At 37.7% G+C, this 25,734-nt stretch overlaps 1 protein-coding gene across 1 annotated transcript in view; it reads right to left on the reverse strand.

The window, feature by feature from the left end:
* Positions 1-25,734, reverse strand: part of ABCB7 (ATP binding cassette subfamily B member 7) — a 143,224-nt gene that overhangs the window by 12,893 nt on the left and 104,597 nt on the right. Inside the window, exons 9-14 of the mRNA XM_068533725.1 lie at positions 25,146-25,320; positions 24,077-24,234; positions 23,352-23,515; positions 23,064-23,193; positions 5,412-5,583; positions 2,614-2,717 (exon numbers count right to left, since the gene is read on the reverse strand). Coding sequence (XP_068389826.1) covers positions 2,614-2,717; positions 5,412-5,583; positions 23,064-23,193; positions 23,352-23,515; positions 24,077-24,234; positions 25,146-25,320 — 903 coding nt within the window. The remainder of the gene's footprint in view (positions 1-2,613; positions 2,718-5,411; positions 5,584-23,063; positions 23,194-23,351; positions 23,516-24,076; positions 24,235-25,145; positions 25,321-25,734) is intronic.

Here is a 25,734-nt window from a genome sequence, read left to right on the forward strand (position 1 = left end):
TGTCTGCATGCTGCACCTAAGAAGTCTGCATGCCACAACTAAAGATCCCACATGCTGTAACGAAGGTCCCACTTGCTGCAACTAAGTCCTGGTGCAGCCTAAATAAATAAATAAATAAATAAATAAATAAATATTTTTTTAAAAAAAGATCTACCATGTTCTTGGATTGGAAGAATCAATATTGTCAAAATGACTATACTACCCAGGGTAATCTAGAGCTTTGATGCAATGCCTATCTAATTATCAATGGCATTTTCACAGAACTAGAACAAAAAAATCTTAAAATTTGTACAGTGCCACAAAAGACCCTAAATAGCTACAGCAAACTTAAGAAAGAAAAATGGAGCTGGAGGAATCAAGGCTCCCTGACTTCAGACTATACTACAAAGCTACACTCATCAAAACAGTATGGTACTGGCACAAAAACAGAAATATATATCAAAAGGATAGAAAGCCCAGAAATAAACCCATGCACCTATGGCCAATTAATCTACCACAAAGGAGGCAAGACTATAAAATGGAGGAAAGACAGTCTCTTCAATAAATGGTGCTAGGAAAACTGGACAGCTGCATGTAAAAAAAATGAAATTAGAACATTCTTTAATACCATACACAAAAATAAACTCAAAATGGATTAAAGACCTAAATGTAAGATCGGATACTATAAAACTCTTAGAGGAAAACATAGGCAGAACACCCTTTGACATAAATCACAGCAATATCTTTTTCAATCTGTCTCACAGGGTAATGGAAATAAAAACAAAAATAAACAAGTGGGACCTAATAAAACTCAAAAGCTTTTGCACAGCAAAGGAAACCATAAACAAACTGAAAAGACAACCCACAGACTGGGAGAAAATATTTGCAAACAAGGTATTAGTCTCCAAAATTTACAAACAGCTCATGCAGCTCAATATCGAAAAAACAAACAACCTAATCAAAAAATGGGCAGAGGACCTAAAGAGACATTTCTCCAAAGACATACAGATGGCCAGGAGGCCCATGAAAAGATGCTCAACATTGCTAATTATAAGAGAAGTGCAAATCAAAACTACAATGAGATATCACCTCATACCAGTCAGAATGGCCATCATCAAAAAATCTACAAAGAATAAATGCTGGAGAGGGTGTGGAGAAAAGGGAACCCTCTTACACTGTTGGTGGGAATGTAAAATAGTATGGCCACTATGGAGAACAGTATGGAGGTTCCTTAAAATCTAAAAATAAAGCTACCCTATGATTCAGCAATCCCACTCTTGGGCATATATCTGGAGAAAACCATCATTTGAAAGGATACATGCACCCCACTGTTCACTGCTGCACTGTTTACAATAGCCAAGACATGAAAGCAACCTAAGTGTCCATCAACAGATGAATGGATAAAGAAGATGTGGTATATATATCCAATGCAATATTACTCAGCCATTAAAAAGATTGAAATAATGCCATTTGCAGCAGCATGGATGGACCTGGAGATTATACTTCATACTAAGTGAAGTTAAGTCAGACAGGGAAAGACAAATATCATATGATATTGCTTATATGTGGAATCTAAAAAAAATGATACAAATGAACTTATTTACAAGACAGAAATAGACTCACAGACTTAGAGAATGAACTTATGGTTATCATGGGGGCAGGGTGGGGGGAGGGATAGATGGGAGTTTGGGATTGACATGTACACAGTGCTATATTTAAAATAAAATGCTTTTTCATGAAAAATAAATAAAATAAAAATTTTCTAAATAAATATAACAAATCCTCATGCTAAACAACTGACTTAGAAATTAAGCTGTTTTAAACATATGGCAGATCAAATAATGTGCCCTGAAACTTAACTCCATATGCAAATATATGTCATATATGCTCTAAAGCTGAAATTAGGCCTATCCTTCAACAATAGGGATTTACTATATATTCAGGTAAAACGTAGGTGAATGGAGGCAACTGACAAATTACATCAGCCTATCTTCAGTTTTAGATTAAGGGGATTCATGCATGAAATTATGATTGCTGTTAAGACTTTGGTATTTAATACAAAGATGTTATGATGTCTAATGTAGTTGCTGGGTAGTACCATGACGTCAGTGTCATAACATCTTGGTGCTTCACAATACTTGTTATGAAATGAATATAAACTGATACCAGGACCACAGGCTGTGTGTGCCTAATTTGAACCTTAGTGAGTTGCTCCATGATAAGTGAAAGGCTTTCTGGTGTGTACCGTGTCACAATCATTTATAAGACCTATTTTAATGAATGTTAAGTGGCAAAAAGCAGAAAGACTAAAACCTTCCTTTGTCAGCAGGTTAGTTGATTCCCACAGCTTTGCAAGATGAAAAGGTAATACAGCAAGAGCATAACGTGTCACACACAGTTTCAAAAAGAGATATATTTGCAAATGGACTTAACAGTGTGATAATATAATGCGACCTGCATTCTTACTATCAACACTTCCTAAATTGGGGAAAAGGGCTAGGTATTTTGGCTCTACAGAACCTTCTATTGAAGTTCATTCAAAATATGAAAGAATGTAGCTATTTTACTGAAACTTCCAAGGAAAAAAGTTAAGCAATTTGAATTAAAGAGTTTTATGTTTTCACCATCATTTACCTCTTCAGTAATTGAATCTAATGATGAAGTAGCTTCATCATAGAGAATGACCGGGGGGTCCTTCAAAATGGCTCTTGCAATTGCTACTCTTTGCTTTTCTCCTCCTAGTAAAGAAAATTTTTAGTTTAAGAGAGCATAACATACATGTTTTATATTTCTAGTATTTCCATTAATTACAACCACCAAATAATACCTTCAACATTTATCTTTACTGATTACTGATCATTTTACTCAGTTATAAGAGTTTATGTTCATATATAATATCCTTTGACAAACTATATTCCCTGGAACATAAATGTGATTCTGAATTCTGACTTCATGGCAGGCGAAAAGAACAAGGAGGGGAGGTGACAACTTTGATTCCAGAATTACCTCCCTCACCAGAAATACGCTCATGACATATGTTACTTTATATGTACTTTATATTACTTCCCAATGAACAGCAACCTCAGATAGAAAAATTTCAATATTAGAGAATCAACAAAGCCAAAACCAAATTCAATATCTGAAGCCTGAAAACTTGAAGACATGAAACTATAAATATCTAAATTTATTTCTTAACATAAAAAAGTACCATTCAGCCAGTATTCTTAAAGACTTTTTTTTTTGACAGAAAGCTATTATTTTCACAGCACTCTTCAAAGTTAAGGCTACAAACTAGGACCTCTTATTTCACCTTAGTTATTTGCTATAGGACTCTAGCATAGCAGAATTTTAAAACAGAAAGGAAACAGAAGCCCAGAAAGGTGAAGTAATTTGCTCAAGGTCACAGGCAAGTTCTAGCAAAATCTGCTAGAACTGACTAATTACCCCCAACTAATTCCCAGTCCAATGCTCTTCCTTTCACAATGTACAAACCCATAATTATTTTTAAATTTATTCTAGAGAAAATAAAGCAATCTTTCTTTCTCCACTGGGACTCCTGCAGGTCTAAGGCCATCAATCTTACATAAAACTATGGTTGAAAGTACAAAAGATAGTGCTTTGCTGAATATGTCCCTTTTGGCTTCTTTTCTTGTTCATTATCCATTAATTCATCAATGTCTGAAAAAACTTGTACTTTTTAGCATCAGTAACCTGTTCAGAAAACAAGCTCTACCTGTTGATTATCTGGTACACAAGTATTATTTCACTTTTATCTGTTCTTCAATTATTATCTTCAACTGGTAAGAGGGGCTCCTTATGTCTAATATTAGTGAATACGTTTATATTCATACTATCCACACTCTTCCTCATTTTGTAAGTTCAAAATTCTCCTATCAAGACAGGCAGTATGCCAGAACAATCTGCTTACCCACCTAGCAACTCAGCAGCAGAAAGCTCCAAAAAGAACTAGATACTCAGAGGAAGAACTAGTTTTCACATGTTTCCCAAATTTCAAGTGGAAACCAACCCAGTTTCAATTCTACTCAATAGAATTTGGAAAAGAAACATTTGTTTGTTCTCTACCGAAATTATTTGCATAGGTGCTAAATAATATATTGCTCATTTTGAGAGGCCTGGTTGTAAGGCAATGGGTATTAGGTAAGAATAAAATTTCGTTAAACATTCCTACCCCCAAAGGCATGCAGAGAGGAACAAAATGATTGAAAAATGGGATGCAGCATAGCTAACTGAAGCAAAGTCATGTTTGAGAGGGCTAGTCTGTATTAAGTGACAAATTGGGGATCTCTAGAATTAGCCCAATGGATAAATAATCTGGGGTGTGGGCTAGTTTATTGGAAAGTCCTATGAAGAGCAATGGTAAAGTATAAAGGTGGACTGGAATGAAGCAGGCATCTTATACTATCAGGTAATGACTAAATAGCTACTACAAACCAACTAAACTTGAAAATAATCTTTGCTTATTTTCTAAACCTAGATCAAAACTTTCTAATAGACTGCAAATTCCTTGAGAGTAGGTCCCTTGATGCTTCATCTTTTTAACTCTCAAATCATTTAGCACAGCTGCTTGCACATTGCATGTACCTAATCAATGTTGTGAATAACTGAAGCCAGCTTACAATGAAGAGGAACAGGGATTCATTAAAATTCATGTGGAGTATTCTTCATTCTTTTTCCTTACCCTCATCCCTAATCTATACATTTCCTCCCCAAACTAAACTAGAATGAAGAGTAAATGTAAAGGATGCAGTATGTTTATATGAGTTACATTAATACTTTCAGGCATTAGATATCATTATACTTTTAGAATTCAAATAATTTAGGGCAAAGAAACATTTTTATGGATCCTCAAAAAAATTCAGTCATTTTAGGATGATCTCATAATTAAACACTTAAAATGTGCAAGCCCTAAAATTTACTTGGCCACTGAACCAACAAAGACATGAAAATGAAGTTGGCTGTAAGGAAGTATAAGTATAAGGAGGTCTAAAGTATTGAAAACATCCCATAATGATCTAGGAAATTATGAGGAGATACACTATTTACTATCAAATTTCTTGTCCCTACTCTTACTTCTTTCCCATGTGAATAATGACCTTGGCTTACCTTTAATATTAAGATTACGGATAATAAGTTAGCACTGATCTCAACATGTATCAGTAACTTACTATTAAGCACTTACAGTGTTTGCAGCTGCAAGTGAAAAAAAAAGAGACTTGCATGATTTGAGAACAGTTACTTCTAGCAAGCTGAATTGTTTACAGTGACAGGCAGGAAACTGGGGAATTTGTCAAAAGAGACTGGATGAGCACTATGTTTGTACTCTGTCTTTACATTTTCTAGTAAATGGCCCTGACAAATTAAAGTGTGGAGGGAGTATGTAAGTGGGGGCCAGATCTAAAATCTTTGATTACCTGAAAGCTTGAGTCCTCGTTCCCCTACTTGGGTGTCATATCCATGTGGCATTCGAAGAATTGCATCATGGAGTCCAGCTAATTTTGCCACTGCATACACTTCCTCTGGTGAAGCATTGATGTTTCCATATAAGAGGTTGTAGTAAATGGTATTATGGAAGAGGACAGCATCCTGGAGCAGATTTATATATACACACATAGACATGCATGTTCATATTTAACAATTCAAAGAATAGTAAAGACATAAAGGCATAAAAAGTAAAACATTATAACTCCTTTTATCACCCCCACATGCCTGCTCCATTTCCTTTCCCAGAGCTAATCACCGTGAACAATTTGTTGTGTATTTTCCTAGACTTTTTCTGATGCATTTATGTGCCTAAACAAACACTTTTTCTTTCCAACAGAAGTGGGACCATACTATATATATTCGTTTGTAAGTTGCTTTTTTCACTTAACACAACCTGGAGATTGTTCATGTCAGTAACAGAAACCTACCTCATTCTTTTCAACAGTTGTGTGATACTAAGAATATATCATATTTATCTTACCCATTCCTCTACTGATGGATATTAATTAAAACTTCTGCTACTATAAACAATGTTGAAATAAAATATCATTGTATATGACTTATGTACACCCATGCATTTCTGTAAGAAGGATTCCTAGAAGCACACTGATGAGTTAAAAGGTAAGCATATGTTTATCCTTTGATAGAAATTGCCCAACTATCTTCCAAAAACGCTCCAACAGCATATATGCCAACCAACAGTGTACGAGGGTGCCAGGTCTCCATATCCTCAACAATGCTGGATATTAATAAGTTTTAGTTGTTGCTACTTTTAAGGGTAAAATGTGCTTTTTGTTTAAATTAGTATTTCCCTAATTACTAATGAAGCCAAATATGTTTTTATATGTTTCTCAGAAGCTTTTAAATTGGACTTAAAACACAGAAAACAAAGAATTTATGTGCTATAGATTTTTGAGAAAGTTCACTGCAATCATTCATTTGATATTTCAACTTATTCTGACATGGAATACTAAAGCTAAATTACTTAAAATGAGCATCCACCTCCCACTTCTCTTTCAGTATCCAACAGTTGGAAGGTAACAGTAAGAGGAAATAAAATGATTCCATTCATTAACATTAACCAGTACCCTCAATTAATTAAGATCTTCTTTAATATCATAATCAGCCCCAGAGTTACAGATATTATTTCAAATCACTTTAATAATTTTTATACCTATTACTAATATAAAAATTTCTTGTATTGAGATGGTAGTTAAAACTAATGAGTTTAAAGTTCTACTTAAACTTTAAGTAGAACTTCAGAAAATACTTATTTTAAAATATTTTACATTTAGAAAAGAAGTTAACAAACAAATGCTAACTGGAAATGTTGAAAATACAAAATATGGGGCATTGAGAAGACAGCGGAGGAGTGAGATGTGGAGATCACCTTCGCCCCACAAATACATCAAAAATACATCTACATGTGGAACAACTCCTACAGAACACACACTGAACGCAGGCAGAAGATCTCAGACTTCCCAAAAGGCAAGAAACTCCCCACGTACCTGGATAGGGAAAAAGAAAAAAGATAAAACAGAGACAAAAGAATAGGGATGGGACCTGCACCTCTGGGAGGGAAAGTTGAAGGAGGAAAGGTTTCCACACACTAGGAAACCCCTTCACTGGCAGAGACGGGGGGTGGGAGGGAGAGGGAAGCTTCGGAGCCATGGAGGAGAGCGCATCAACTGGGATGCAGAGGGCAAAGTGGAGAGATTCCGGCACAGAGGATCGGTGCCAACCAGCACTCACCAGCCTGAGAGGCTTGTCTGCTCACCCACCGGGGCGGTGGGGGCTGGGAGCTGAGGCTCAGGCTTCGGAGGTCAGATCCCAGGGACATGACTGGGGTTGGCTGTGTGAACACAGCTTGAAGGGGGCTAGTGCACCATAGCTAGCCAGGAGGGAGTCCGGGAAAAAGTCTGGAACTGCCTAAGAGGCAAGAGACCATTGTTTCAGGGTGCGTGAGGAGAGGGGATTCAAAGCACCACCTAAACAAGCTCCAGAGATGGGCACGAGCCGTGGCTATCAGCGCGGACCCCAGAGAGGGGCATGACATGCTAAGGTTGCTGCTGCAGCCACCAAGAAGCCAGTGTGCAAGCACAGGTCACTATCCACACTTCCCAGGAGCCCGTGCAGCCCACCACTGCCAGGGTCCCGAGATCCAGGGACAACTTACCCAGGAAAACACACGGCAAGCCTCAGGCTGTTGCAACGTCACGCTGGCCTCTGCCGCTGCAGACTCACCACGCACTGCGTACCCCTCCCTCGCCCCAGCCTGAGTGAGCCAGAACCCCCTATCATGCTACTACTTTAACCTCATCCTGTCTGGGTGGGGAACAGATGCCCTCAGGCGACCTACACACAGAGGAGGGGCCAAATCCAAAGCTGAATGCCAGGAGCTGTTTGAACAAAGAAGAGAAAGGGAAATTTCTCCCAGCAGCCTCAGAAGCAGTGGATTAAATCTCCACAATCAACTTGATGTATGCTGCATCTGTGGAATACCTAAATAAACAATGAATCATCCCAAAACTGAGGCGGTGGACTTTGAGAGCAACTGTAGACTGGGGTTTGCTTTCTGCGTCTAATTTGTATCTGGTTTTATGTTTATCTGAGTTTAGTTTCTAGAGCTTACTATCATTGGTAGAGTTGTTTATTGATCTGGTTGCTCTCTTTCTTTTTTTTAATATATATATATATTTTTTTCCTTTTTCTCTTTTTATGACTGTGTATGTGTATGCTTCTTTGTGTGATTTGGTCTGGACAGCTTTGCTTTTACAATTTGTTCTAGGGTTCTGCCTGTCGGTTTTTCTTGTTTTGTTTTGTTTTTAGTATAGTTTTTAGCACTTGTTATCACTGGTGGATTTGTTTTTTGGCTTGGTTGCTCTCTTCCTTCTTTCTTTCTTTTTCTTTATATTACTTTTTTATTTCTTTATTTTTAATACTTTATAAAATTTTTTATTTTAATAAGTTTATTTTATTTTATTTTTGTTTCTTTTTTCCCCTCCCTTTTCTTATGAGCTGTGTGGCTGACAGGGTCTTGGTGCTCCAGCTGGTTGTCAGGCCTGACCCTCTGAGATGGGAGAGCCAAGTTCAGGACATTGGTCCACCAGAGACCTCCCAGCTCCACGTACTATCAAACCGTGAAAGCTCTCCTAGAGATCTCCATCTCAACTCTAAGACCCAACTCCATTCAACGACCAGCAAGCTACAGTGCTGGACACCCTAGGCCAATCAACAAGCAAGACAGGAACACAACCCCATCCATTAGCACAGAGGCTGCCTAAAATCAAAATAAGTTCAAAGACCCCCAAAACACACGACTGGACGTGGTCCTTCCCACCAGAAAGATCCAGACTCATCCACCAGAACACAGGCAACAGTCCCTTCCAACAGGAAGCCTACACAACCCACTGAACCAACCTTACCCAATGCGGGCAGACAACAAAAACAACGGGAACTACAAACCTGCAGCCTGCAAAAAGGAGACCCCAAAAACAGTAAGTTAAGGAAATGAGAAGACAGAGAAATACACAGCAGATGAAGGAGCAAGGTAAAAACCCAAGAGGCCAAACAAATGAATAGGAAATAGGCACTCTATCTGAAAAAGAATTCAGAGTAATGATGGTAAAGATAATCAAAAAACTTGGAAATAGAATGGAGAAAATACAAGAAACGTTTAACAAGGACCTAGAAGAACTAAAGAGCAAACAACAATGATGAACAACAAAATAAATGAAACAAAAAATTCTCTAGAAGGAATCAATAGCAGAATAACTGAGGCAGAAGAACAGATAAGTGACCTGGAAGATAAAATAGTGGAAATAACTACTGCAGAGCAGAATAAAGAAAAAAGAACGAAAAGAATTGAGGACAGTCTCAGAGACCTCTGGGACAACACTGAATGCATGAACATTCGAATTATAGGGATCCCAGAAGAAGAAAAGAAAAAAATAGGGACTGAGAAAATATTTGAAGAGATTACAGTTGAAAACTTCTGAAATATGGGAAAGGAAGTAGTCAATCAAGTCCAGGAACTGCAGAGTCCCACACAGCATAAATCCAAGGAGAAACACGACTAGACACATATTAATCACACTGTAAAAAATTAAATATAAAGAAAAACTATTAAAAGCAACACCGGAAAAGCAACAAATAACATACAAGGGAATCCCCATAAGGTTAACAGCTGATCTTTCAGCAGAAACTCTGCAAATCAGAAAGGAATGGGAGGACATATTTAAAGTCATGAAAGGGAAAAACCTACAACCAAGATTACTCTACCCAGCAAGGATCTCATTCAGATTCGAAGGAGAAATTAAAACATTCACAGAAGCAAAAGCTAAGAGAATGCAGAACCACCAAACCAGCTTTACAACAAATGCTAAAGGAACTTCTCCAGGCAGGAAACACAAGAGAAGGAAAAGACCTACAAAAACAAACCCGAAACAATTAAGAAAATGGTAATAGGAACATATATATCGATAACTACCATAAATGTAAATGGATTAGATGCACCAATCAAAAGACAGACTGATTGAATGGATACAAAAACAAGACCAGTATATATGCTGTCTACAAGGGACCCACTTCAGACATACGGACACATAGACTGAAAGTGAGGGGATGGAAAAAGATATTCCATGCAAATGGAAATCAAAAGAAAGCTGGAGTAGCAACTGTCATATCAGACAAAATGGACTTTATTTTTTAATTTTTTAAAAATATCTTTATTGGAGTATAATTGCTTTACAATGGTGTTAGTTTCTTCTTTATAACGAAGTAAACCAGCTATACATATATATATATATATATATATCCCCATATCTCTTCCCTCTTCCATCTCCCTCCCTCCCACCCTCCCCATCCAACCCCTCTAGGTGGTCACAGAGCACCGAGCCCATCTCCCTGTGCTGTGCGGCTGCTTCCCACTAGCTGTCAATTTTACATTTGGTAGTGTATATATATCCATGCCACTCTCTCACTTTCTCCCAGCTTACCCTTCGCCCTCCCCATGTCCTCAGGTCCATTCTCTAGTAGGTCTGCATATTTATTCCCATCCTGTCCCCAGGTTCTTCACACCCATTTTTTCTCTTTTAGATTCCATATATGTGTGGTAGCATATGTTATTCGTTTTTCTCTTTCTGACTTACTTCACTCTGTATCACAGACTCTAGGTCCATCCACCTCACTACAAATAATTCCATTTCATTTCTTTTTATGGCTGAGTAATATGCCATTGTATATATGTGCCACATCTTCTTTATCCATTCATCTGTCGATGGACACTTGGGTTGCTTCCAGGTCCTGCCTATTGTAAACAGAGATGCAATAAACATTGTGGTACATGACTCTTTTGGAGTTATGGTTTTCTCAGGGTATATGCCCAGTAATGGGATTGCTGGGTCGTATGGTAGTTCTATTTTTAGTTTTTGAAGGAAACTACATAATGTTCTCCATACTGGCTATATCAATTTACATTCCCCCCAACAGTGCAAGAAGGTTCCCTTTTCTCCACACCCTCTCCAGCATTTATTGTTTATAGAATTTTTCATGATGGCCATTCTGACTGGTGTGAGGTGATGCCTCATTGTAGTTTTCATTTACATTTCTCTAATGATTAGTGATGTTGAGCATCCTTTCATGTATTTGTTGGCAATCTGTATATCTTCTTTGGCACAATGTCTACTTAGGTCTTCTGCCCATTTTTGGATTGGGTTGTTTGTTTTATTGATACTGAGCTGCATGAGCTACTTGTATATTTCGGAGATTAATTCTTTGTCAGTTGCTTCATTTGCAAATATTTTCTCCCATTTTGAGGGTTGTCTTTTCTTCTTATGCTTTCCTTTGCTGTGCAAAAGCTTTTAAGTTTCATTAGGTCCCATTTGTTTATTTTTGTTTTTATGTCCATTTCTCTAGGAGGTGGGTGAAAAAGTATCTTGCTGTTATGTATGTCACAGAGTGTTCTGCCTATGTTTTCCTCCAAGAGTTTTATAGTGTCTGGCCTTACATCTAGGTCTTTAATCCATTTTGAGTTTATTTTCGTGTATGGTGTTAGGGAGTGTTCTAATTTCATTCTTTTACATGTAGCTCTCCAGTTTTCCCAGCACCACTTACTGAAGAGGCTGTCTTTTCTACATTGTATATTCTTGCCTCCTTTATCAAAGATAAGGTGACCACATGTGTATGGGTTTATCTCTGAGATTTCTATCCTGTTCCACTGATCTATAGTTTTGTTTCTGTGCGAGTACCATACTGTCTTGATTACTGTAGCTTTGTAGTATATTCTTAAGTCAGGGAGCCTGATTCCTCCAGCTCTGTTGTTCTTTCTGAAGATTGCTTTGGCTATTCGGGGTCTTTTGTGTTTCCAAACAAATTGTGAAATTTTTCGTTCTAGTTCTGTGAAAAATGCCAGTGGCAGTTTGATAGGGATTGCATTCGAATCTGTAGATTGCACTGGGGAGTACAGTCATGTTCACAATGTTGATTCTTCCAATCCAAGAACATGGTATATCTCTCCATCTGTTTGTACCATCTTTAATTTCTTTCATCAGTGTCTTATAATTTTCTGCATACAGGTCTTTTGTCTCCTTAGGTAGGTTTATTCCTAGGTATTTTACTCTTTTTGTTGCAGTGGTAAATGGCAGTGCTTCCTTAATTTCTCTTTCAGATTTTTCATCATTAGTGTATAGGAATGCATTAATTTTGTATCCTGCTACTTTACCAAACTCATTGATTAGCTCTAGTAGTTTTCTGGTAGCATCTTTAGGCTTCTCTAAAGATGAAGCCTAAAGTTCTAAGAGAACTTTAGAACTCTCTGCAAACAGTGACAGCTTTACTTCTTCTTTTCCGATTTGGATTCCTTGTATTTCTCTTTCTTCTCTGATTTCTGTGGATAAACCTTCCAAAACAATGCTCAATAATAGTGGTGAGGTCGGGCAACCTTGTCTTGTTCCTGATCTTAGTGGAAATGGTTTCACTTTTTCACCATTGTGGATGATGTTGGCTGTGGGTTTGTCATATATGGCCTTTATTAGGTTGAGAAAAGTTCCCTCTATGCCTACTTTCTGGAGGGTTTTTATCATAAATGGGTGCTGAATTTTGTCAAAAGTATTTTCTGCATCTATTGACATGATCACATGGTTTTTATTCTTCAATTTGTTAATATGATGTATCACACTGACTGATTTGCGTATATTGAAGAATCCTTGCATTCCTGAGATAAATCCCACTTGATCATGGTGTATGATCCTTTTAATGTACTGTTGGATTCTGTTTGCTAGTATTTTGTTCAGGATTTTTGCATCTATGTTCATCAGTGATATTGGCCTGTAGTTTTCTTTCTTTGTGACATGTTTGTCTGGTTTTGGTATCAGGGTAATGGCGGCCTCGTAGAATGAGTTTCGGAGTGTTCCTCCCTCTGCTATACTTTGGAACAGTTAGAGAAGGATAGCTGTTAGCTCTTCTCTAAATATTTGATAGAATTCGCCTGTGAAGCCATCCGGTCCTGGACTTTTGCCTGTTGGAAGATTTTAAATCACAGTTTCAATTTCAGTGCTTGTGATTGGTCTGTGAATATTTTCTATTCCTTCCTGGTTCAGTATCGGAAGGTTGTGCTTTTCTAAAAATTTGTCCATTTCTTCCAGGTTGTCCATTTTATTGGCATATAGTGGCTTGTAGTAATCTCTCATGATCCTTTGTGTTTCTGCAGTGTCAGTGGTTACTTCTCCTTTTTCATTTCTAATTCTATTGATTTGAGTCTTCCCCCTTTTTTCTTGATGAGTCTGGTTAATGGTTTATCAATTTATCTTCCCAAAGAACCAGCTTTTAGCTTTATTGATCTTTGATACTGTTTTCTTTATTTTTTTCATTTATTTCTGATCTGATCTTTATGATTTCCTTCCTTCTGCTAACTTTGGGTTTTTTTTCTTTGTTTTTCTTTCTCTAATTGCTTCAGGTGTAAGCTTAGGTTGCTTATTTGAGATGTTTCTTGTTTCTTAAGGTAGGATTGCATTGCTATAAACTTCTCTCTTAGAACTGCTTTTACTGTATCCCACAGGTTTTGGGTCACTCTGTTTTCACTGTCATTTGATTCTAGGTATTTTTTGATTTCCTCTTTGATTTCTTCAGTGATCTCTTGGTTATTAAGTGGTGTATTGTTTAGCCTCCATGTGTTTGTATGTTTTATAGATTTTTTCCCGCAACTGATACCTAGTCTCATAGAATTGTGTTTGGAAAAGACACTTGATACGATTTCAAATATCTGAAGTTTACCAAGGCTTGATTTGTGACCCAGTATATGATCTATCCTGGAGAATGTTCCATGAGCACTTGAGAAGAAAGTGTATTCTGTTGTTTTTGGATGGAATATCCTATAAATATCAATTAAGTCCATTCTGTTTAATGTGTCATTTAAAGCTTGTGATTCCTTATATATTTTCATTTTGGATGATCTCTCCATTGGTGACAGTAGGGTGTTAAAGTCCCCTACTATGATTGTGTTACTGTTGATTTCCCCTTTTATGGCTGTTAGCTCTTCCCTTATGTATTGAGGTGCTCCTATGTTGGGTGCATAAAGATTTACAATTGTTATATCTTCTTCTTGGATCGATTCCTTGATCATTATGTAGTGTCCTTCTTTGTCTCTTGTAATAGTCTTTATTTTAAAGCCTCTTTTGTCTGATATGAGAATTGCTACTCCAGCTTTCTTTTGATTTCCATTTGCATGGAATATCTTTTTCCATATCCTCACTTTCAGTCTGTTATGTGTCCCTATGTCTGAAGTGGGCCTCTTGTAGACAGCATATGTACAGGTCTTGTTTTTGTATCCATTCAGCCAGTCTATGTCTTTTGGTTGGAGGATTTAATCCATTTACATTTAAGGTAATTATCGATATGTATGTTCCTATTGCCATTTTCTTAATTGATTTGGGTTTGTTATTGTAGATCTTTTCCTTCTCTTGTGTTTCCTGCCTAGAGAAGTTCCTTTAGCATTTGTTGTAAAGCTGGTTTGGTGGTGGTGAATTCTCTTAGTTTTTGCTTGTTTGTAAAGGTTTTAATTTCTCCGTCGAATCTGAATGAGATCCTTGCTCGATAGAGTAATCTTGGGTGTAGGTTTTTCCCTTTCATCACTTTAAATACGTCCCGCCACTCCCTTCTGGCTTGCAGACTTTTTGCGGAAATATCAGCTGTTAACCTTATGGGGATACCCTTCTATGTTATATATTGCTTTTCCCTTGCTGCTTTTAATATTTTTTCTTTGTATTTAATTTTTGCTAGTTTGATTAATATATGTCTTGGTGTGTTTCTCCTTGGATTTATCCTGTATGGGAGTCTCTGTGCTTCCTTGACTTGATTAACTATTTCCTTTCCCATATTAGGATAGTTTTCAACTATAATCTCTTCAAATATTTTCTCAGTCCCTTTCTATTTCTCTTCTTCTTCTAGGACCCCTATAATTCGAATGTTGGTGCGTTTAATGTTGTCCAAGAGGTCTCTGAGACTGTCCTGAATTCTTTTCATTCTTTTATCTTTATTCTGCTCTGCGGTAGTTAGTTCCACTATTTTATCTTCCAGGTCACTTATCCGTTCTTCTGCCTCAGTTATCCTGCTATTGATTCCTTCTAGAGAATTTTGTATTTATTGTGTTGTTCATCATTGTTGTTTGCTCTTTAGTTCTTCTAGGTCCTTGTTAAACGTTCTTGTATTTTCTCCATTCTATTTCCAAGATTTTGGATCTTTACTATCATTACTCTGAATTCTTTTCCAGGTAGACTGCCTATTTCCTCTTCATTTGTTTGGTCTGGTGTGTTTTTACCTCACTCCTTCATCTGCTGTGCGTTTGTTTGTCTTCTCATTTTGCTTAACTTACTGTATTTGGGGTCTCCTTTTTGCAGCCTACAAGTCTGTAGTGCCCGTTGTTTTTGGTATCTGCCCCTAGTGGCTAAGGTTGGTTCAGTGGGTTGTGTAGGCTTCCTGGTGGAGGGGACTAGTGCCTGTGTTCTGATGGATGAAGCTGGATCTTGTCTTTCTCGTGCGGAGGTCTGCGTCTGGTGGTGTGTTTTGGGGTGTCTGTGACCTTATTATGTTTTTAGGCAGCACCTCTGCTAATGGGTGGGCTTGTGTTCCTGTCTTGCTAGTTGTTTGGCATAGTGTATCCAGCATGTAGCTTGCTGGTCATTGAGTGGAGGTGGGTCTTGGCGTTGAGATGGAGATCTCTGAGAGAGCTTTCGCTGTTTGATATTATGTGGAGCTGGGAGGTCTCTGGTGGACCAATGTCCTGAACTCGGCTCTCCCACCTCAGAGGCACAGGCCTGACACCTGGCTGGAGCACCAAGATCCTGTCATCTGCAAGGTTCAGAATAAAAGGGAGAAAAAAATGAAAGAAAGAAAGAAAGAAAGAAAAAAATAATAAAATAAAATAAAATAAAGTTATTAAAATAAAAAATAATTATTAAAAATTAAAAGGTAATTGAAAAAGGAAACAAAGACACAAGATAGCAACCAAAACAAAAAACAAATCCACCAATGATAAGAAAAAATTAAAAACCATATTTGAAAAAAAAGAAAACGGGCAGACAGAACCCTAGGACAAATGGTAAAAGCAAAGTTATACAGACAAAATTACAGACAGAAGCATACACATACACACTCACAAAAAGAGAAAAAGGGAAAAAATATATATATCGTTGCTTGCAATGTCCACCACCTCAATTTAGGATGATTCGTTGTCTATTCAGGTATTCCACAGATGCAGGGTATATCAAGTTGACTGTGGAGATTTAATCCACTGCTCCTGAGGCTGCTGGGAGAAATTCCCCTTTCTCTTCTTTGTTCGCACAGCTACTGGGGTTCAGCTTTGGATTTGCCCCTGCCTTTACGTGTAGGTCACCTGAGGGCATCTGTTCTTCGCTCAGACAAGACGGGGTCTAAGTAGCAGCTGATTATGGGGCTCTGGCTCACTCAGGCCGGGGGGAGAGAGGGGTACGGAAGGCGGGGCAAGCCTGCGGCGGCAGAGGCCAGCATGACGTTGCAACAGGCTGAGGCATGCCGTGTGTTCTCCCGGGGAAGTTGTGCCTGGATCACAGGACCCTGGCAGTGGCGGACTGCACAGGCTCCCTGGAAGGGAGGTGTGGATAGTGACCTGTGCATGCACACAGGTTACTTGGTGACTGCAGCAGCAGCCTTAGCATCCCATCCCCGTCTCTGGGGTCCATGCTGAGAGCCACAGCTCGCGCCCATCTCTGGAGCTCGTTTAGGTGGTGCTCTTAACCCCCTCTCCTCGCGCACCGCAAAACAAAGAGTCACGAAAAAGTCTGTTGCCTCTTCAGCAGTTCCAGACTATTGCCCAACTCCCTCCAAGCTAGCTGTGGTGAACTAGTCTTCTTCAGACTGTGTTCACGCAGCCAACCCCAGTCCTCTCCCTGAGATCTGACCTCCGAAGCCCAAGCCTCAGATATCAGTCCCCACCAGCCCCGGTGGGTGAGCAGACAAACCTCTCGGGCTGGTGAGGGCTGGTCAGCACCGAGCCTCCGTGCGGGAATCTCTCTGCCTTGCCCTCTGCACCCCTGTTGCTGTGCTCTCCTCCGTGGCTCCGAAGCTACCCCCAGCCTACCCCCGTTTCCGCCAGTGAAGGGGCTTTCTAGTGTGTGGAAACTTTTCCTCCTTCACAACTCCCTCCTACTCAGGTGCTTGGGGAGTTTCTTGCCTTTTGGGAGGTCTGAGATCTTCTGCCAGCATTCAGTAGGTGTTCTGTAGTAGTTGTTCCACATGTAGCTGTATTTCTGATGTATCTGTGGGGAGTAAGGTGATCTCCACGTCTTACTCTTTCACCATCCTGAAGGTCTTCTCAAAATAGACTTTAAAATAAAGACTATTACAAGAGACAAAGACGAACACTACATAATGATCAAGGGATCAATCCAAGAAGACGATATAAGAATTGTAAATATATATGCACCCAATATAGGAGCACCTCAATACATAAGGCAAATGCTAACAGCCATAAAAGGGGAAATCAATAGTAACACAATAATAGTAGTGGACTTCAACACCACACTTCCACTAATGGACAGATCAACCAAAATGAAAATAAATAAGGAAACACAAGTTTAAATGATACATTAAACAAATGGACTTAATTGACATTTATAGGATATTCCATTCAAGAACAACAGAATACACTTTCTTCTCAAGTGCTCATGGAACATTCTCCAGGATAGATCATATCTTGGGTCACAAATCAAGCCTTGGTAAATGAAAGACAACTGAAAAGGTATCAAGTATCTTTTACGACCAGAACGCTATGGAACTAGATATCAACTACAGGAAAAATCTGTAAAAAATACAAACACATGGAGCCTAAACAATACACTACTAAATAACCAAGAGATCACTGAAGAAGTCAAACAGGAAATCAAAAGATACCTAGAAACAAATGGCAATGAAAACATTGTGACCCAAAACCTATGGGATGCAGCAAAAGCAGTTCTAAGAGGGAAGTTTATAGCAACACAATCCTAGCTCAAGAAACATCTCAAATAAACAACATAACCTTACACCTAAAGCAATTAGAGAAAGAAGAACAAATAAACCCCAAAGTCAGCAGAAGGAAAGAAATCATAAAGATGAGATCAGAAATAAATGAAAAAGAAATGAAGGAAACGATAACAAAGATAAATAAAAGTAAAAGCTGGTTCTTTCAGAAGATAAACAAAATTGATAAACCATTAGCCAGACTTATGAAGAAAAAAAGGGAGAAGACTCAAATCAATAGAATTGGAAATGAAAAAGGAGAAGTAACCACTGACACTGCAGAAATACAAAGGATCATGAGAGACTAATACAAGCAACTATATGCCAATAAAATGGACAACCTGGAAGAAATGGACAAATTCCTAGAAAAGCACAGCCTTCCGATACTGAACCAGGAAGGAATAGAAAATATGAACAGACTGATCACAAGCACTGAAGTTGAAACTGTGATTTAAAATCTTCCAACAAACAAAAGCCCAGGACCAGATGGCTTCACAGGTGAATTCTACCAAACATTTAGAGAAGAGCTAACACGTATCCTTCTCAGAGTCTTCTGAAATACAGCAGAGGGAGGAACATGCCCAAACTCATTCTACGAGGCCGCGAGCACCCTGATACCAAAACCAGAAAAAGATGTCACGAGAAAGGAAAACTACAGACCAATATCACTGATGAACATAGATGCAAAAATCCTCAACAAAATACTAGCAAACAGAATCCAACAGCACATTGAAAGGATCATACACCATGATCAAGTGGGATTTATCCCAGGAATGCAAGGATTCTTCAATATACGCATATCAATCAACGTGATATACCATATTAACAAACTGAAGGAGAAAAACCATATGATCACCTCAATAGATGCAGAAAAAGCTTTTGACAAAATTCAATACCCATTTATGATAAAAACCCTCCAGAAAGTAGGCAGAGAAGGAACGTACCTAAACATAATAAAGGCCATATATGACAAACCCACAGCTAACATTGTTCTCAATGGTGAAAAACTGAAACCATTTCCACTAAGATCAGGAGCAAGACAAGGTTGCCCACTCTCACCACTATTATTCAACATAGGTTTGGAAGTCTTAGCCACAGCAATCAGACAAGAAAAATAAATACAAGGAATCCAAATCGGAAAAGAAGAAGTAAAACTGTCACTGCCTGCAGATGATACGATACTATACATAGAGAATCCTAAAGATGCTAGCAGAAAACTACTAGAGCTAATCAACGAATTCTGTAAAGTAGCAGGATACAAAATTAATGCACAGAAATATCTTGTATTCCTATACACTAATGATGAAAAATCTGAAAGAGAAATTAAGGAAGCACTCCCATTTACCAATGCAACAAAAAGAATAAAATTGCTAGGAATAAACCCAACTAAGGAGACAAAAGATCTGTATGCAGAAAACTGTAAAACACTGATGAAAGAAATTAAAGATAATACAAACAGATGGAGAGATATACCATGTTCTTGGATTGGAAGAATCAATATTGTGAAAATGACTATACTACCAAAAGGAATCTACAGATTCAGTGCAATCTGTATCAAACTACCCATGGCATTTTTCACAGAACTAGATCAAAAAATTTCACAATTTGCATGGAAACACAAAAGACCCTGAATAGCCAAAGCAATCTTGAGAAAGAAAAACGGAGCTGGAGGAATCAGGCTCCCTGGCTTCAGACTATACTACAAAGCTACAATAATCAAGACAGAATGGTACTGGCACAAAACCAGAAATATAGATCAACGGAACAGGATAGGAAGCCCAGAGATAAACCCACACACATATGGTCACCTTATCTTTGATAAAGGAGGCAAGAATATACAATGCAGAAAAGACAGCCTCGTCAATACGTGGAGCTGTGAAAAGTGGACAGCTACATGTAAAAGAATGAAATTAGAACACTCCCTAACACCGCACACAAAGATAAACTCAAAATGGAGAAAGACCTAAATGTAAGACCAGATACTATAAAACTCTTAGAGGAAAACATAGGCAGAACACTCTTGACATAAATCACAGCACGATCCTTTTTGACCCCCCTCCTAGAGAAAGGGAATTAAAAACAAAAATAAACAAATGGGACCTAATGAAACTTAAAAGCTTTTGCACAGTAAAGGAAACCATAAACAAGATGAAAAGAAAACCCTCAGAATGGGAGAAATATTAGCAAATGAATCAAGGGACAAATAATTAATCTCCAGAATATACAAGCAGCTCATGCAGCTCAATATCAAAAAAAATAAACAACCCAACCCAAAAATGGGCAGAATACCTAAATAGACATTTCTCCAAAGAAGATATACAGATCGCTAACAAATACATGAAAGGATGCTCAATATCACTAATCAATAGAGAAATGCAAATCAAAACTACAATGAGGTATCACCTCACACCAGTCAGAATGGCCATCATCAAAAAATCTACAAACAATTAATGCTGGAGAGGGTGTGGAGAAAAGGGAACCTTCTTGCACTGTTGGTGGGAATGTAAATTGATACATCCACTATGGAGAACAGCATGGAGGTTCCTTAAAAATAGAACTACCATACGACCCAGCAATCCCACTACTGGGCATATACCCTGAGAAAACCATAATTCAAAAAGAGTCATGGAACACAGTATTCATTGCAGCTCTATTTACAATAGCCTGGAGATGGAAGCAACGTAAGTGTCCATCGACAGATGAATGGATAAAGAAGATGTGGCACATATATACAATGGAATATTACTCAGCCATAAAAGGAAACGAAATTGAGTTATTTGTAGTGAGGTGGATGGACCTAGAGTGTGTCATACAGAGTGAAGTAAGTCAGAAAGAGAAAACCGAATACCGTATGCTAACACATATATATGGAATCTAAAAGAAAAAAATGGTTGTGAAGAACCTAGGTGCAGGACAGGAATAAAGACGCAGACATAGAGAATGGACTTGAGGACACAGGGAGGGGGAAGGGTAAGCTGGGACGAAGTGAGAGAGTGGCATGGACATATATACACTACCAAATGTAAAACAGATAGCTAGTGGGAAGCAGCCTCATAGCACAGGGAGATATGCTCGGTGGTTTGTGTCCACCTAGAGAGGTGGGATAGGGAGGGTGCGAGAGAGACGCAAGAGGAAGGAAATATGGTGATATATGTATATGTGTAGCTGATTCACTTTTTGATACAGCAGAAACTAACACACCATTGTAAAGCAATTATACTCCAATACGGGTATTAAAAAAAAAGGGAAATAAAAAATGTAAGGTAAAACAAAAATTAAGTAAATAATCCATAATCCCACCATCCAGCAATAACTACTATTAACATGTTGGTGTATTTTCTCCAATATTTTTTCTGTTACAATGTATTCATTTAATATTATAAAACTGAGATATTACATTTTGTTTGGAACTTCTTTTTCAACAAACTTTGTATCTGAGCATTTATCCATGACACTCAATACTCTTTACAAACATGATATTTAGAAATGACTGTATGACATTTGATCCTATGATGATAATTTAACCGTCTACTTAATACTGGACTTTATAGTGTTTCCAACTTCTGCTGGTATAAATAACACTATAATGAACCGTTTAGCATAGAAAAATCTGTTCACTTCCCTGTTTATTTCCTTACTAAAACTTCCTAGAGGCAGAATTACTGTAATAAAGGGTATACATATTTTTCAGACTCTTGCTACATACTGCCAATTTGTTCATCAGGAAAGTTGTATGCTTCCTCCAGCAAAACAGATTAGCCATTTCACACAGCCTTGCCCAAACTAAATACTATGAGTTTTAAAATCTTCAGCAGTTTAATAGGTGATAAATGGTATCCCATTGTTGATTTAATTATTAAGACTTCTAATGAGGATGAGTATCTTTTCTTTCATTTATTGACCATGTATATTTTTTCTTAGTGAATAAAACATTTTATTTTTCAAAACAATGAGGGTAATTATTATACAGCCCAAGAGAATGGATGAGGACACTGAGCCCTAAGCAGGCACAGCCCAGAGTTCAGTTCACTTGATACATGGTTTAGGTCAGTGTTTTTCAACATATAGTCTACAAATCACCTAAATCATCTAGGAGGCATATTCAAAAATGCAGGTTTCTGGGGCCCCCACTGCCCTCCTAAACCAGAACCAAGGTGTGTGAAAGAGAGTTGGAATTTCGATAATCTCCCTAAGTGACTCATGCACACTAAATTTGGGATTCTCAGTGAAAGAGAGGACAGGGCAGAGTGGCATGTGTTAGATCACTTGATGACCTTTTACAAGCTACATAAAAGGAACTGTCTGATCCCTTTCTTACAGTTCTCCCAGGGAGTTGGTTCTGATTCTAGGCTGCAACTAATTCCCAGGTCTGTCTATTGGCTTTCAGTATAAGAAAAACTCACATCCTGTAAGGCTACCTCCTTCTTATCTTCTCAGATCTTACTCTGAACTTATGTTTCCCCCTAAAGTCACTCAGCATATACTTGTTAAATGCTCACTATGGGTTGGGCACTGTGCTTGGTACTGCGGGAACAAGGCATACCAACTTGAAGTTGGCAGCCAGACTGCTTTGTAATTTTTATAAATTTACTCTGCCAAAAACTGCTCAAAATTAAAATAATAGTTTTCATTTACTGAACAATTATGTGATGGACATTGTACTTGGTACTTTACACATATTATCTCTACTTCATAATAATTCTGTCCTATAAGAAAATGGTATCCTTATTTTACAGATGAGGAAACTGAGGCCCAAGGCCATACAACGTATATGGGTTAGAGCTGGGCTTAGAATCCTGTTCTATTTGACTCCAGTCTGGGCTCTTTCCTCTATATTATGCTATCTTCCTAAGGCTTAAAAAAATCTTCCCATCATGAAGATTTTTGAATTCATGTTTTTTTGTCTTTTTGGTAATGGAATATGGCCTGTAGGGCCTAACACTTCCAACTTAATTAGCTATACTGACTCTCTGGATTCAAATGATTCTAGTAGAAGATCCACCAACCCAAAATATCTTCCCCCAAATAAGTTTTTTTCTTTTTTTGAATACCTGAGGTACCACTCCCACTGCCCTCCGAAGGCTTTCCAGGCTCACATCTTGTATATTTTGGCCAGCAAGGTAAATGTTACCCTTTTGAGGCTCATAGAAGCGAAACAACAGCCTCACTATTGTGCTTTTCCTGAAATAGGAGACAAGGAAAGGTTATGTAGCTCCAACTGGCATTAGGGAACCCCTATTTTAAACCACAGTAATCATTTTATTATGACAAATAAAAAATATTACAATGGGAGTCAGCAATCAACAATGCAGAATTTTATAAAGAACTAAATTACCCACCCTGACCCACTACCTCCTACAATGGCCACTTTCTTTCCTGCAGGAACTTCAAAAGATATTCCACTAAGGACTTTCTGCCCCTCAATGTATTCAAAATGCACATTATCAAAGGCCACCGTAGCTGTCTGTGGTGTGATCTGAAGGGGAGATGCCATCGCTTTGTCCTAGCAGGGAAGAGAAAAGAAAAGCCACTTTACACACCTCCTAGAGTACAGCTATGCAATTTTTTAATTCACAGAGAGAAAAAGGAAAATAAAGGGAAAGGAGGAGGTTTATAAGTGGAGTTAGACCACTTCTAAGCATGCTTTTAAAAATGTTTTTTCACTCCTCACTGTTAAGGGTAAAAATCCTGAATGCTTTGATTTCTGATCAATTTGTTTTTGGGGTAAAGAGGGATGGTGGGCAGGGGAGAAAGGAGGTTGAGAATGTGAGGAGAGGCAATCACATTTTATATCATTATTAGCAAAAGTAAATCAGGTGCAAGTACAAATATTGAAGTTAACAAAATTTAGCTTCTAGGTATAATATTCTTTGCTGATACTGTAAGGTTTCTAAACAAAGAAGTAAAAGCTGTAACAGCCTTTTAATACACATGATAGTCCCAATTCCTGCAAAAGAGAAATTAGTTTGCTAAATATGGTAATGTAAAAATATTCCCCCGGAATAATACCATTAATGAGATGATGCTTATATGCTTTTAAAAAGGTACTAAATAGATTACTTACTTTAATTCGGGTGTCTACCTTGAGTAGAGTAAACAAGGTGTTCATATCTATAAGTGCTTGTCTAGTTTCTCTGTATACAGTTCCCAGAAAGTTAAGGGGCAATGAAAGCTGAAAAAGCAGTCCATTCACCATTACTAAATCTCCAACAGTAAGGGTACCTTAATATGCAGTTGGTAGAAAAAAAAAATTTTTAGATGTCATGAACTTTCCAGTTTAAGATAGAGAAGTTTACAGTTTACTACTGTGGAATACAGTTCAAAATGTACATAATCAGCAATTCTTAGGCCTACTCAAATTCCAAAGCATTTTAATCCATGATTTAGGAAAATAGGGAACTAGATATATGCTAACTGGAATGGCAAAAGCCCACCCATACACTACACATAATATATAAGAAAAAGAGAATGGTTTAAGTGAGGAAAGAAATGGAAGGCTGAAAATCTCTCCTTTCTTCCTAAGAAAGTTCCTTGTAATGTAAAACAGAAGTTTTTTAAAGTATAAATTAAAAAATTGGAGCAAATGGATATCATGATTGGGAATGATAAACCATGTATTAAGGTCTCAGTGAATGAATGAATCCTAACTAAGCAAGCAGGTTACAGAAAAGAGGAACAGATATTATTTACTTTTGAAATGTTCTGCAAATGAACAACTAATAGAAAAATTAAAAGGTCACTAGTAATTTTTACATGACTGCTTGCATTTTAGTGCTTTACACTAAATACTAAATTAATTACATTTCTTTCCAGGTCTACAAGAGAAATTAGAAATATCAGATGCTAAAAAGAAAGTTACTCCAAAAAGAATCAGGTTGTAGCCCCACAAACAGTAATCCCAATCAATGAGAGAACCAGTGCTAAACTTGTAGTGTTAAACAAAGGGAAGTAAAAAAAACACCATCATGTAATCAAGAAAACATATTCTGATACAAAAACGAAAGTACTCCAAGGATGTTATAGCACCTCATTGAATATGCTTTATAATTAAGACTAATATACACATTTCTTTCATTAATCTTTATAAAGGTTAAGTAAAACATAGACTAACGTGAAAACCACATATCCATTACCTGTCACAATTCCCTGACTGGCGAGCACCATTATGGCTGTTAAACCAACACTGAAAATAGCACTTTGACCAAAGTTCAGCATAGCCAGAGTAGAGGTACTTTTCAATGAAGCAGTCTCATATGTCTTCAAAAATCCATCATATCTTTGTGCTTCATAATTTTCATTATTAAAATACTACAAAATACATAAAAATAGTAACTATATACAACTATAATTGGAATTTAATCTCTTAAGTGATTAGTATCCTTTTCATGGATACGATTTTGTACTGCATACACCATTTTAAAAACTGACTTTCCATATATTGGACTATGGTACTCCTGCAGTTTTCCACAATGGACAGTATTTGAAAAGTCCATAAAATTCATCCCCCAAACATTTACTGAATGCCTAGCTAATTTAAACCCAGATCTAAAAAAGCTGTCAATGGCACTTCCTTCACAAAGCCTTGCCTTGATCCTCTGAGACTCTGAATTGACAATTCTCATTGCCCCCACCACATTACGCCTTTCTCATGTAGCCACTTGCACACTTTAACTCTCCCAGTGCTTAGCAAATTCTGGGAAGGCAAGGATCAAACAGCAATCA

Source organism: Eschrichtius robustus, chromosome X (assembly GCF_028021215.1).
Source record: "Eschrichtius robustus isolate mEscRob2 chromosome X, mEscRob2.pri, whole genome shotgun sequence".
Lineage (NCBI taxonomy): Eukaryota > Metazoa > Chordata > Mammalia > Artiodactyla > Eschrichtiidae > Eschrichtius > Eschrichtius robustus.